The sequence below is a fragment of the Ursus arctos genome, unplaced genomic scaffold, assembly GCF_023065955.2.
Source record: "Ursus arctos isolate Adak ecotype North America unplaced genomic scaffold, UrsArc2.0 scaffold_1, whole genome shotgun sequence".
Lineage (NCBI taxonomy): Eukaryota > Metazoa > Chordata > Mammalia > Carnivora > Ursidae > Ursus > Ursus arctos.
Window position 1 is genome coordinate 57,004,334 of NW_026622763.1, and position 12,300 is coordinate 57,016,633.

The window sequence follows — 12,300 nt, forward strand, 5'->3', positions numbered from 1 at the left end:
AACACTGTAAAATGAAGTGACCTAGGATAGAGGTACATAGAGAAAGGGAACCGGAAACTAAGAAATACCATGGCATTAATTTAAAACTATCAAGACAAAAAGTTAGGGATGGTAGATCCAAAGGCCTGCAAAAGGGAAGAGGAGGTAGCACGTTGGTAATGATATCTGAAGGAGTATGGACTCAGAGCAGTGTAGATTTTATTATGTCTGTTAGGTAAGAGGCACGAAGTCTTTTGTCAATTATCTTTAAACATTTCCCATTAGAATAATGACCAAAGGCCAGAGCTTGCATCAAAAAGTACAGAGACTGTGGGGCGCCTGGGTGGCACAGCGGTTAAGCGTCTGCCTTCGACTCAGGGCGTGATCCCGGCGTTGTGGGATCGAGCCCCACGTCAGGCTCTTCTGCTATGAGCCTGCTTCTTCCTCTCCCACTCCCCCTGCTTGTGTTCCCTCTCTCGCTGGCTGTCTCTATCTCTGTCAAATAAATAAATAAAATCTTTTTTTAAAAAAAAAAAAGTACAGAGACCGTGTTAAGGTGCTCTGTGGGACAGAACTGTACAACGAATATTTTCCAGTGTGCATACAAAAGGAAGATTTGTTTAGTCCTGTGATTTTATATCCTTCTACTTGTAATGCTGGGAAATGTATAAACAAATGAAATGTTAATTCTTGGGTCCTATTGAATATTTTCACTACATGGGACATTTTTACAATTAAAATGTTAAAAATTCGATATTTAAATATTTATACATGTTGTTAAGGTTAGACCTGGGAAGAACTTGTAGATTTTGACCTAGGTGTCCTATTTCCTGATGGGGGAGAACTACCCACTGGGACATGGAGGTCTATTTCGTGGTGCTGCAATTTGTGTTCACAGAATAAAGCAATAGGAAACACAATTATAGCTTTCCTGAAGGTTAAATTTGCAAAATAACACATTTATTTTGTCAAAATTACATGTATCGAGGGGATCAAAATATGTCCTCGTGGGAGGAAAACAGAAAATATAAGTTCTAGAAAAGTGACCTTGTTTTATATATAAAGTACAGTAAGTAGCTAAGAAAATTTAGAAATAAAAATATACTATAGTTCATCATGTTGATACACGTTGTATTCCTTGGAAGAAATGAAGCCATCACCATCATGGTCATTCTTCTTAAAAATATCTTCTAAAACTGCATTCTGATAGGACTTGTCATGTGGCTTCTCATCTTTTTCAAATTCCCTTTTCAGGTAGTGATTTATCTAGAAGGCCAAAATAATGTCTTTAATAAAAAGGTACCACAGTAAATTTCAGTAACTTGAAAGAAATGTTTACATAAGGAAACTCAACTCTAAGGCTACTTATCGTAAGTGATATAAAATTTTTAAAAACTGTTTGAGGTTTTATCCTTTTAACATTTGAAGCAATTTTTCTGAAAAGGAACATCTTCAAATTAGGTTCCCCTGAGGTTATAGGTGGTTAGTGGTACATACTCAAAGATTAACATCTGAATTAAATTTTGTGGAAACTAAGTGTTTTCCAATAATCTATACTGTCTATGTTATGAAAGGAAAATCAGGAAAATCATTCTTGAGGATTTCTATTAGTGAATAAAACCCAAATTGGCATTTTTATAATCTCTAAAATTACTGCATATATTGTATTATCAATAAAACTCAACCATAGGTTTTGAAATAAAATTTAATTTTCTTAATTTTCCTATGCTTCTATAACTCTCCTTCAAATCTACATAACTATGTCAATCTCTATGATAATAAGGTCAAATAAAAAACAGGTATTAAGTATTCTTTCTCTGTGTAATATGACATTTCTCCTAGCCACATGGGACTACTAAGCACTTGACATGCAGCTAGATCAAATGGAGATACGCTACTCTAAGGGTTAAATACACAACAAATTTTTAAGACAATAAAAAATACTGATAATTTTTTACATTGATTTCATGTTGAAAGGGAAATATTTTAGATATATTGAGTTAGACAAAATAGTATTAAAATCATTTCACCTGTTTCTTTTTGCTTTGTAAGATGTGGCTACTAAAAGTTTTAAATTATATCTGTGATTCAATTATATTTCCATTGGAAAGTGCTGATATATATATATAATAACTAAACAAAGCAATGTGCAATAATCTGGAGATACTGTTCAGCAAGGCTAGGTATTTTAAAGGCAAGAGTATTTTTGAAAGCTAAAGTTGAACTCTCAGAGGTTTTTAGCAGTATGTATCCAAACTCAGTCCATCATGAGTAGACTTTATTTTAGAATGATCGATGGATCTTTTTTTTTTTTAAGATTTTATTTATTTATTTAACACAGAGAGAGACAGCCAATGAGAGAGGGAACACAAGCAGGGGGAGTGGGAGAGGAAGCAGCAGGCTCCCAGCGGAGGAGCCCAATGCAGGGCTCGATCCCAGAACTCCGGGATCACGCCCTGAGCGGAAGGCAGACGCTTAATGACTGAGCCACCCAGGTGCCCCTGATCAATGGATCTTAATGAAGGATAGACCAACTGTTCTCAAGTGAGACTTCAGTCCTATTGAGGGAGATTCATTTTTTTTCTTCCAGTTGAGCCTTAGTAATCTGGTGTAGGTGAAAAGAATTTTAAAGAACCTCAAATATTCCTCAGTTTCTAAGTAAATATATTTTCATAACCAATATTACTGACTCTTCTAGTACAGCGTAGTGGAGAGGTACAAAGAGGCAGCAGGTAAGAACATAAGCTTAATTTTGCTAGCAATGAGTTCCACACTATTTCTACTTCATAATTTAATAAAAATACTGTGTTCCTCTTCTTTCCTACCTTGTACTAAAGAAATAATTGACTCAGTCTTTCTGATGATGAAGGGAGGTAGTTTCTTTTAGTTCATGTTTCAAATCTAGTCTTTGTCACGTACTCGCTGTGTGGTCTTGGACAAATAATTTAACCTCTCTGGACCTCAATTTTGTCATCTGTAAAAGGAGGGAAACAGTATCTCTATGGTAGTATTGATGTGAGGATTAGAGTAACATTTATAGATGTCAATGAAAGATAGCTATTCTTTTCAAGCATGTGAAAGTCACTCTTACCATTTAGTGATAATGCAGCTGATACCTGAGAGACATCTGGACAGACTGTTGCTAAGCAGGTCACTGTTTTGGACTTTCTCTACTTTTATTTTCCAGAAAGAACTAAAGATCCCATAAGGGCTACTGAAGAGTATTCACACTGCAGAATGTGCCTCTTCGTGTGCATTTGATAGCGAATGGTCTGTGTGCACAGGCTGAGCTCTTTGGTGCTACGTGAATTCCTCTGCTGTTGTTCACTCTGAAACTCGTAAGGAGTCAATGCAAAGTACGTACTGGGATGGATTTGCCACCCCTCTAATTGTCCTTCTTAAGGAACGGGGGATATTTTCATTCACATATCTGTCTTTCTCTGCTGAGCAACCAAGGAGCTTCAGGGGAAAGTCCTTACTAATATCCTGGAGGAGGAAGTAGAATCAGGGTGGGGGAAGGACTGGAAAGGGAGAGGAAAAAGAAACAGAGAAAGGGGGCTTACTTGTCTCTTGAAATCAATGACTCAGGTACCTTTTGTTACTTAGGTGGTAGAGTCGTATGTTAAACTGTCTCCAAGCAAGAGGGTGGCAGACAAATGGGTTACTCGATTTAAGCAAAAAGGGTCGAGTCAGTGGGACTCAGCCAGGCACCAGCCTTCAGCAGTACAAACATTAGCCCTGAAACATCCATGCTGGAAATTCCCTGAAACAGGCAGGGCAGGCCATGGTTAAGAGCAAAGTTGCAGGAGCAACTGGGTAGCACAGTTGGCTAAACAGCCAACCCTTGGTTTCAGCTCAGGTCATGAGATTGAGCCCTGGGTCAGGTTCCATACTCTGCACAGTCTGTTTGAGTTCCTCTCTCTCTTTCTCTGCCCCTTCCCTCCCTAAAATAAATAAGTAAATCTTAAAAAAAAAAAAAAAAAAAAAAGCAGCAAAGTAGTGGAACCAGACTGCTAGGTTGTAGTCTGATTTTGCCACTTGGAGTGGTATGACCTTAGGCCAGTTACTTAACCTTTCTGGGCATCATTTCCCTCTTCTATGGCATAGAGATAATGACAAACTGTCATAAAGATTAAGTGAGTTCACATGCTAATGTGCCTACAGTAGTACTTGGTACTGAGAAAGTACAAAAAAAAATTACTATTATTGTTCCGACATCTTTATTAATCCCTCAATTCATATATAAGACTAACTGGAGGGATGCCTGGGTGGTTCACAGTCAGTTAAGCATCTGCCTTCGGCTCAGGTCATGATCCCAGGGTCCTGGGATCGAGTCCCACATTGGGCTCCCTGCTCCGCTGGAGCCTGCTTCTCCCTGTGCCTCTGCCTGCCGCTCCCCAGCTTGTGCTCTTTCTCTCTCTGACAAATAAATAAATACAATCTTAAAACAACAATAACAACAACACAAAAACCTAACGAACACAGAAGCTAGTTAGTGACCTCCTGGCTCCTGCTTACAATTTTCTAATGCACACAACTCAAATTCTTGCTATCTCTTTTCATAATCTCATGTAATCCCCACAACCTTGTGAGGTAGAAATAATTTGCACTGTTACAAATTCCTACGGTGCTGCTCGAACAAGCTCTGTTCTTGTAGTCTAGAAGCTGTAGTCTAGAATGCCCTATAAGATTAGCTTGGTATTTTAATGACCCTCTGGCAGGGAGAAAGGCAACTGAACGGGATGACTCAGTTACAAGTTTTATATTGAAAAAGCACATTTTCTTCTTGGAGTTTAGAGTTTTTAGTAACCAGCTCTATAAAAGCAAAGTAATCAGCCCATGCTTGGTAGAACTAAAAAATAACAGATGTAACAGAGATGTATTTAAATTGTGATGAAAAAATTAGACTGCACATATGGAATTTGTTTGAATTACCTCAGCTTTAGAGAGTTGCCTGTCATTGTCCGTGTCTATCTGTTTAAATGTTTCAATGCTTCGTGGTCCTTTGGTCACAGCATAAAGTTCAATCTCAAAAATCAATGTTGCATCAGGTGGAATCTTGCCTTCTGCTAAAGGTATAATTTTTAACAGTTTAACTTACATGAAGATAGTGTTCAAATATTTATTCACAAATAGCCATTATAGCATTATGATTAGATTATTTCATATTTGTAAAAACCACTTACTAAACACTTTTAAGAAAATTTTTTCCACATTTTTAAACCAAATCAGTTTTAAGGACCTAGTGCGCCATTATTTCCTGATTGAATTAAAATAACGACAACTGGTGTAATTTTTATTAATATACCCCATCATTATATAGGAGAGAGCTACTGCAGAGAAGAAATGCATGGGCAGAAAAATGTCAAAGTGTTAATGTGTAATCTTTTAAAAAATGATATTCTATAGTTATTTGGAAGTATAAATAAAACATACGCTTCAATATAATCATCTTTCCAATCCTTTATAGACATTACAAAATAAGTACAATGAGAAAATAACACCGTAACAATTTTATGAAATCTCTAATAACAATAAAAAAGTTAAGTATTAAGTTGAATAGTCCTCTTGAATAAAGTTAACCTATTCACTCACTTGTGATGTCACAGATGATCTTAGCAAGCTATGGGCTATTTCAGATGACCATTTCATAAAAATAACCTACAGAAATGACGTGCTAAGAGGCAGGGGTTGGCTTGTGTCACCAGTATTGCCTAGATACTCATGATAGGCACTCAAATATTTGTTGAATGAATGCCCCTATGGTTTATTTTTAAAAAGCCTGTTTGTTCTCTGAAGGAAATAGTAATTTCTTTAATGAAACAGTGGAGAATTCTTGCTGAAGTATTTATATAACCCAAAGAGAAAAGAGCTTGAAAGTTATAGCCAAAAGGAGAACTGGATCAGTTATCTCCAAAGCCAGGACATAGAAAAATCTACTCATGCATTCTATGACTAATGAAGTTGTAAGCAATGTAACCATCTATCACCTGACTTCAGAGTAAAAAGTGGTAGAGATTAATTCAATGATAATTTTTATAAAATCCATTCTTATTCTGTCCAGTTACAATCTCCTTACAACATGGAAACAACTAATGATAATAAAGACAACCTCAAAACACAAATTCAAATTTCTTAAGAAAAAATATTACAATTACCTATGAACTTTCTGAATAATTCTGTAAATACAGAAAATATTGCCAATTAGGTTTTGTCTTACAAAGATATTAGAGCATAAAAAGGAGAAAAAAGTGAATTTGCATAGAATTACTTGTATTTAGAGAAGCAGATCAAAGACGTAGGAGTTAATGTAAGGAATCTGTACGTACCACGTGTACTGTTAATTAAAGCACTGAAAAGTCATGCATTTCAAGACATGCAGGGTGCTCTGTCACACGAAGCAAGGATATTGCACAGAGAAAGCCTTCTTCAAGTGCTACCTAAAATAAAGTTATAGCTGATGTTAGGGCTCGATAACAACTCATTTAAAAGAGCTTATTTGACAGGACTCCTAGGTGGCTCAGTCAGTTGAGTGTCTGCCTTCAGCTCAGGTCATGATCCCAGGGTCTTGGGATCGAGTCCTGCATCGGACTCCCCGCTCAGCTGCTCCCCCTGCTTGTGCTCTCTCTCTCTGACAAATAAATAAATAAAACACTTTTAAAAAAAGAGCTTATTTGACAAGAAGTGGTTTGTTAGGCAGTTACAAAAGGTCTCCACTGCAATTTTTATGTAATCTAATCTTACCTATTGTAATGCAGGTAAGCCAGCAATTAAGTATGTTCCAAAGAACATACTTTTGCTGGGCCACAGTTTCCTTAAAACAAAAGTGCTGGTGGTGTTACTAATGAGATTCATCGTTTTTAGGTTTATTGGGGACACCTCAAATTGAATGTGAACTAACTTCTTCAAAGTTAAACTTGTACCTCTCTGCAGCAAGGGTCTGGATTCTTAATAGCTTAGGCAGCCTGGGTAGTCATTCATAGCTAAGCATAACCTAGTTTACAAAAAGGAAACTAAGTGGTCATTTGCTATAGGGGAAGGGGGCCCAATAGGATGGATGAGTGCCTCTTGGTGCGGGATATGGTTACAATGAGATTGAAGAGTCTAAAAGGCAAACTTTGCCTGTCTCATCTTGGCTAGAATCGGCCTCAACATATGACAATATTTTTGGGCAAGTACTACATTCAATTAAATTTATCTTCAATTTTTTTTCTCTCCCAGATTCCTCTACAACTAAAAATAGGATATACAAATTACGTACGGTTCCATGGGAGCTATTTTGATGGGACCAAATGATTGGCCAAGAGCATTGAGAATGAAGCTGTAGTTACCTGAAACTGTCTCTTTAGGAGTTTTCAGTCTGATTGGGTTTGCCTTGTGCCACTAACCTCCCTGCAATCCAATTTGGGGCAGTGATCCTCTGCTCTTGCTGGAAAGAAAAGGTGAGGGAATCGCTACTATTAATGAGTTAATAACACAGCCTCAAAGAGATAGGTATGCCATTCAACGAAATATTTGGGAGTAATGACAAGATTTAGAAAAATAATCTTTAGTGACTTTAATTACATACTAAATATTTCAAACAGGTGGAGTTAGCAAGGATTCTAAATAGTATGAGGAGGGAATGATTATAGTCTTTACACAGCAAAAGAGAGCAAGGATCTAATTGAGAATGCAAAGTAAAAACCATCCCTCTGCCAGGCTGACCATTTTCCCCCTTTTAAAAACTTTCCCTCTTTATTCAGCTCCACTTTTAACTTTGGCAATTTAAAAAATTTTTGATTTTAGAAAAATTGATACATGCCCATGGCAAAAAAATTAAACAGTACAAAATATTAGAGAGTAAGAAGAAATCTCCTTACACTTGACCCTCAGGTTTCCTTCTCGGAGCACATAATGTCATCAGATGACTGTGTATCCTTCCACGTATAATCTGTGTAGATTCATGATGCATGAACCCCTCATAGGTAAGATCTCTGAGGAGAGGAAATTGTTTCTTCTTTGTACATTGGCTTTATGCTCGATGCCTGGAACAGGGCCTGGCATTGATGCTCAATAAATCTTCCTTGCATGAATATTCTATCCCACTTTCTTTATTTTATTTTAATTTTTTAAAAGACTTTATTTATTTATTTGAGAGAGAGAGAGCAGGAGCAGGAGCCGGGGAGGAGGGGGTGGGGAAGAGGGAGAGGCAGAAGCAGACTCCCTGATGAGCAGAGAGCCCGATGAGGGGCTTGATCTCAGGACCCCAGGATTATGACCTGAGCCGAAGGCCGAGGTTTAATCAACTGAGCCACCCAGGCACCCCATCTCACTTTATTTTTAGCATATTAATACATATGGCTCTATGGCATTCTTTTTATTGGTTGCACCATAATCCATTGTATAGATATACCATATTTAACTAATTCCCTATCGATGGATACTCAGGTGGTTTCCATTTTTTTCTACAAAATAAAAATCTGTAATGAATATTCTTTTATATATACCTCTGTGTACATTCCTGTAAATGGAACTATGGGGTCAGAGGGTATGTGCTTTTAAATCTTGATAGAAATTGCTAGAAAGGTCGAGTGACTTACATTCCCAACAATAATGCATGAGAATGCTGGTTTTCTATACCTGTGCCAACTTTCATGCCTTTGATAATCTGATGAGTGAAAATGGTGTCTCATTTTGTTTTAATATCCCTTTCTTTAAATTAATGAAACTAAGTATTCCCATAGATTTAAAGGCCATTTGTATTTTCTTTGTTAGTGGGCTGCTTGCCTATTTCTAGGGCTAGGTTCATTTTTATTATTGATTAGTAAGAGTCTTCATGGTAGCTGCAAAAATTTTCCCCATTTATCTGGTTTACCTGGGTTCTCAGATCTCACAGTAGGATTTTAAAAATAGGTAAGATATTGAAAGAAGCAGTTCATTTCTTCCACATTTCAAGGCTGCTCCTGAATTTGGGTAATAGTGACTGACAGCTTTTTATATTCAGATGCTCTTTTTACTACGTTCCAGTGCTATCCTTTTACTTTAAGATCATGTTGCAGTTTCCCGAGTTTTATGAATTTGACTTTGGTACTGCTTACCGAGGGTATTTGCTATAGACATTTATGTCATAATTAATAAAATAACATGTACTAAAGTAAAAATGACTAAGGTAGAGCTTATAGAATATACAGGATCTTTATGAGTACTGCCAATACGTGAGGGAAAGAACCTCTGGCCAGAGAGATGTCTTCCAATGATGTCTTATTTTCTTTATATGTAAAAAGTGGGGACACAAAGCTGGATTGGACTAGATACAACTAATTTATTGGACCTTATGATTCTGTAACTATTTCCTCTGTGTTTTTTTATTTTACTTGGTTTTTTTTAGTGATTCAAAAATTTTTAATTGTGGGAAATACATGTAACATAAAATTTACCACTCTAACCATTTTAACTGTATAGTTCAATACAATTAAATATATTCACATTGCTGTGCAACCAGTCTCCAGAACTATTTCATCCTGGGAGAGTTGAAATTCTATACCCATTAAACCAATTCTACCTATTCCACCCTCTCCCCAGCACCTTGGCAACCAGTTTTCTTTGAATTTGACTGTTCCACATACCTCATACAAGTGAAATCATACAGCGTTTTTGTGTGATTGGCTTATTTCACTTAGTGTAATGTACTCAAGGTTCATCCATGTTGCAGCATGTAGAATAATTTCTTTCCTTTTTAAGGCTGAACAATATTCTATTGTATGTGTACACATGTTGTTTATCCACTCATCTGTCAATGGACACTTGGGTTATTTCCACTTTTTGGCCATTATGAATGGTGCTGCTATGAACATGAGTATACAAATATCTCGTTGAGATCCTGCTCTCAATTCTTATGGATATACACCCAAAGCTGTGATTTATTTTTCAATATAACTTAGAGATATAATACTAAAACACCTTACCATAGCCTTCCTTTCCATATGCAAATGAAGGAGGTATAATCACTTTCCGCTTCTCTCCAGGGCACATATCCATCATCGCAATGTCTAGGCCTTTTATAACTTGTCCAACACCAAGAACAAACCACTTGGGGTGGCCTTCATTTTGTGTCCGGCTACAATATAAAACAACACTTAGGTAAGCTGATTTTAAGAAAAATGAAATCAAACTTTAAAATACACCTGGACACGATGCCTGGATGGCTCAGTCAGTTAAGCATTTGCCTTCGGCTCAGGTCATGATCCCACGTTACAGGAATTGAGTCTGGCATTGGACTCCTTGCTCAGCTGGGAGCCTGCTTCTTCCTCTGCCTGCTGCTCCTCCTGCTTGTGCTCTCTATCTCTCTCTATGACAAATAAATAAAAAATCTTAAAAAAAATAAAATACACCTGGACATGAGGTTATAATTTAAAATTGGAGTCCTCTCTCTTTTCCCATATTAGTATTCATTCTGAACCCCCTGGTGGGTTGTTTGGCTCAAACTTCTTTCATAATAGCCAGAAAGAAGTCTGATTTGCCTAAAGCTAGTCATTAGGAGTCATGTCATTATCTTTTTTTATTGCCATCTTGCAAAAACTATTCAATAGTTACCTTTTTAATGGGTCTCCGGCCTCTAAGTAGCTTCATGGTCTATCCAAAAACTCATTTAACCTTTCTGAGTTTGTTCTAAAAAATGATGGTGCAGGTTTAGCCTCAAAAAGTCATTTGAACAATAATTAAAATTTGTATCTTTTCTTATTAAATTTATGTATTTTCTTCCAAATGGAAAGAACTAATTTTACCCAATCCTACCTTTATAGGGTAATAGCACAGATTAAGAAAAGCCATTCTTCCTCTGAGTAATAAACGATCAATTAAATCAGAGCAGACAGTGGTGAGATGAGGGGGCAGATGGGAGAACATAGGGCCCAGAAGACGCCAGGGAAAGATACTGTTGTGGTTTTTGGATACAGTTGAAAAGTGGCCCTCAGTCTGTAAATATCATGCTTCTGGAGGCCAGATAAAATCTCTTAAACTACCCTAGCTAATCCTCTGTAAAGAGACTCCAACAAACAGAAAAAAAAAAAAAAAATGGTGAGAACATCCTTACAGACAGTACCATCACTTACCCTTGTATAGATCCCAAGAGTGGTGGCAGTGGTCCGGGTGCCTGTGTATGTAGTGTATTTCTGATAATCTCTTGTTTAATAATTTAAAAAGTAATAGTTCACCAGGGAACTACTGAATTTCAGTAGGAATTTCCCCCCCTAGGAATAAAAGGCTCAGCTCTTACTGTTAAATAACAAGAACAAACCAATCAACCAACCACTTAGTTTCTGGTTGATAGAGGGAGCCTAGATTTCATGCATCAACTGGATGCCGGAGCAGTTCATAGCATTTCCTACCTGCAGTAGAATTTCGAACCATCTTTAGCCAAGTAGCCGTCGTAATGGGCATTTAGCAGGTCTCCCTTCTTGCTCGTCTTAGAACAGTTTTCTGGACGATGCAAAACTTCGATTTTCACTTCTTCTATGCTCTCCTCTTCCTTTTGTCCCAGAGCAGTAAAAATGCCCGATACATAAAAGAAAACGATTAATCTTAATAAGAACTGCATGGTTCCTGAAGTTGGCCTCAGATGACCACGGCGTTCCTTCACGCGTGTCACTTGTGCCCCCGCGCTGCGAAAGCTGCTGAGTTCCGACGCGTGGCAGGCATTGTTCTACGTCACAAAAGGCCCGGGGCGGGGCGGCCCATGGCCCCGCCCTCTTGGGTTTCGCGCTCAGCCACAGAATTTTCGTCTCTCGTCTTGGGTTCTGCCCCTCTGGTACCCGGCGCTTTGGATGGCTGTCATCAGTGGTTAAGGCAGTACTGAACACAGCACCGCTTCTCGTTAAATCCGTACATTTTACAGAAGGTTTCCTCAGGGTTCGCTGGAAATGATCGCGTTTCCTAAAATGAAACCCGCAAAAGAAATCTCCTGGGAGTGGGATGTTGTAGTCAGAGAATACGGCTGTCATTTCTGGGCGTAAAAGGTTTCTCCTCAGACCTCTAGGGCACTGGCGGGCATCGAGGGAGGCATTCTGCTTCTGGCGTGTCCTTGAAACACCGTCTCGGGGTAGAGTCCCGCATTAAGAGGTTCCAGGCTAAGCCACACACAATCTGACGGCCACCTGGTTGCGAGTAAACAGAAGGGCTGCTGCTCCTCACCCCCTTAAAGGCGATTCCCACCAGCCAACTCGAGCGATTTGGGACCTGCTGCTGGTGTGTGTTGCTCTCTCCTCGCCCCTCGGGGCCGCTCTCGATCTGAGGGCCCATGGGAGTTGGGGGAAAACCTGACGGTGTCCCTTCTCTTACCAA

The 12,300-nt window shown here is 38.3% G+C and overlaps 1 protein-coding gene across 3 annotated transcripts; it reads right to left on the reverse strand.

Moving 5' to 3' along the window:
• Positions 1 to 902: 902 nt before the first annotated feature.
• FKBP7 (FKBP prolyl isomerase 7) lies at positions 903 to 11,670 on the reverse strand. 3 transcript variants are annotated; one of them, XM_026492441.4, is made up of 4 exons: positions 11,349 to 11,669; positions 9,927 to 10,078; positions 4,915 to 5,045; positions 903 to 1,245 (listed from the first exon to the last, which is right to left on the reverse strand). In XM_026492441.4, the coding sequence occupies exons 1-4, from the start codon at positions 11,555 to 11,557 to the stop codon at positions 1,084 to 1,086; spliced, it is 654 nt and encodes a 217-aa protein (XP_026348226.1). In that variant the 5' UTR covers positions 11,558 to 11,669; the 3' UTR covers positions 903 to 1,083. The 3 variants fall into 3 exon arrangements, with proteins under 3 accessions (XP_026348226.1, XP_026348225.1, XP_057174996.1); XM_026492440.4 differs by having other exon boundaries at positions 4,915 to 5,048; positions 11,349 to 11,666; XM_057319013.1 differs by lacking the exon at positions 4,915 to 5,045 and having other exon boundaries at positions 1,103 to 1,245; positions 11,349 to 11,670.
• Between the last annotated feature and the right edge of the window lie 630 nt (positions 11,671 to 12,300).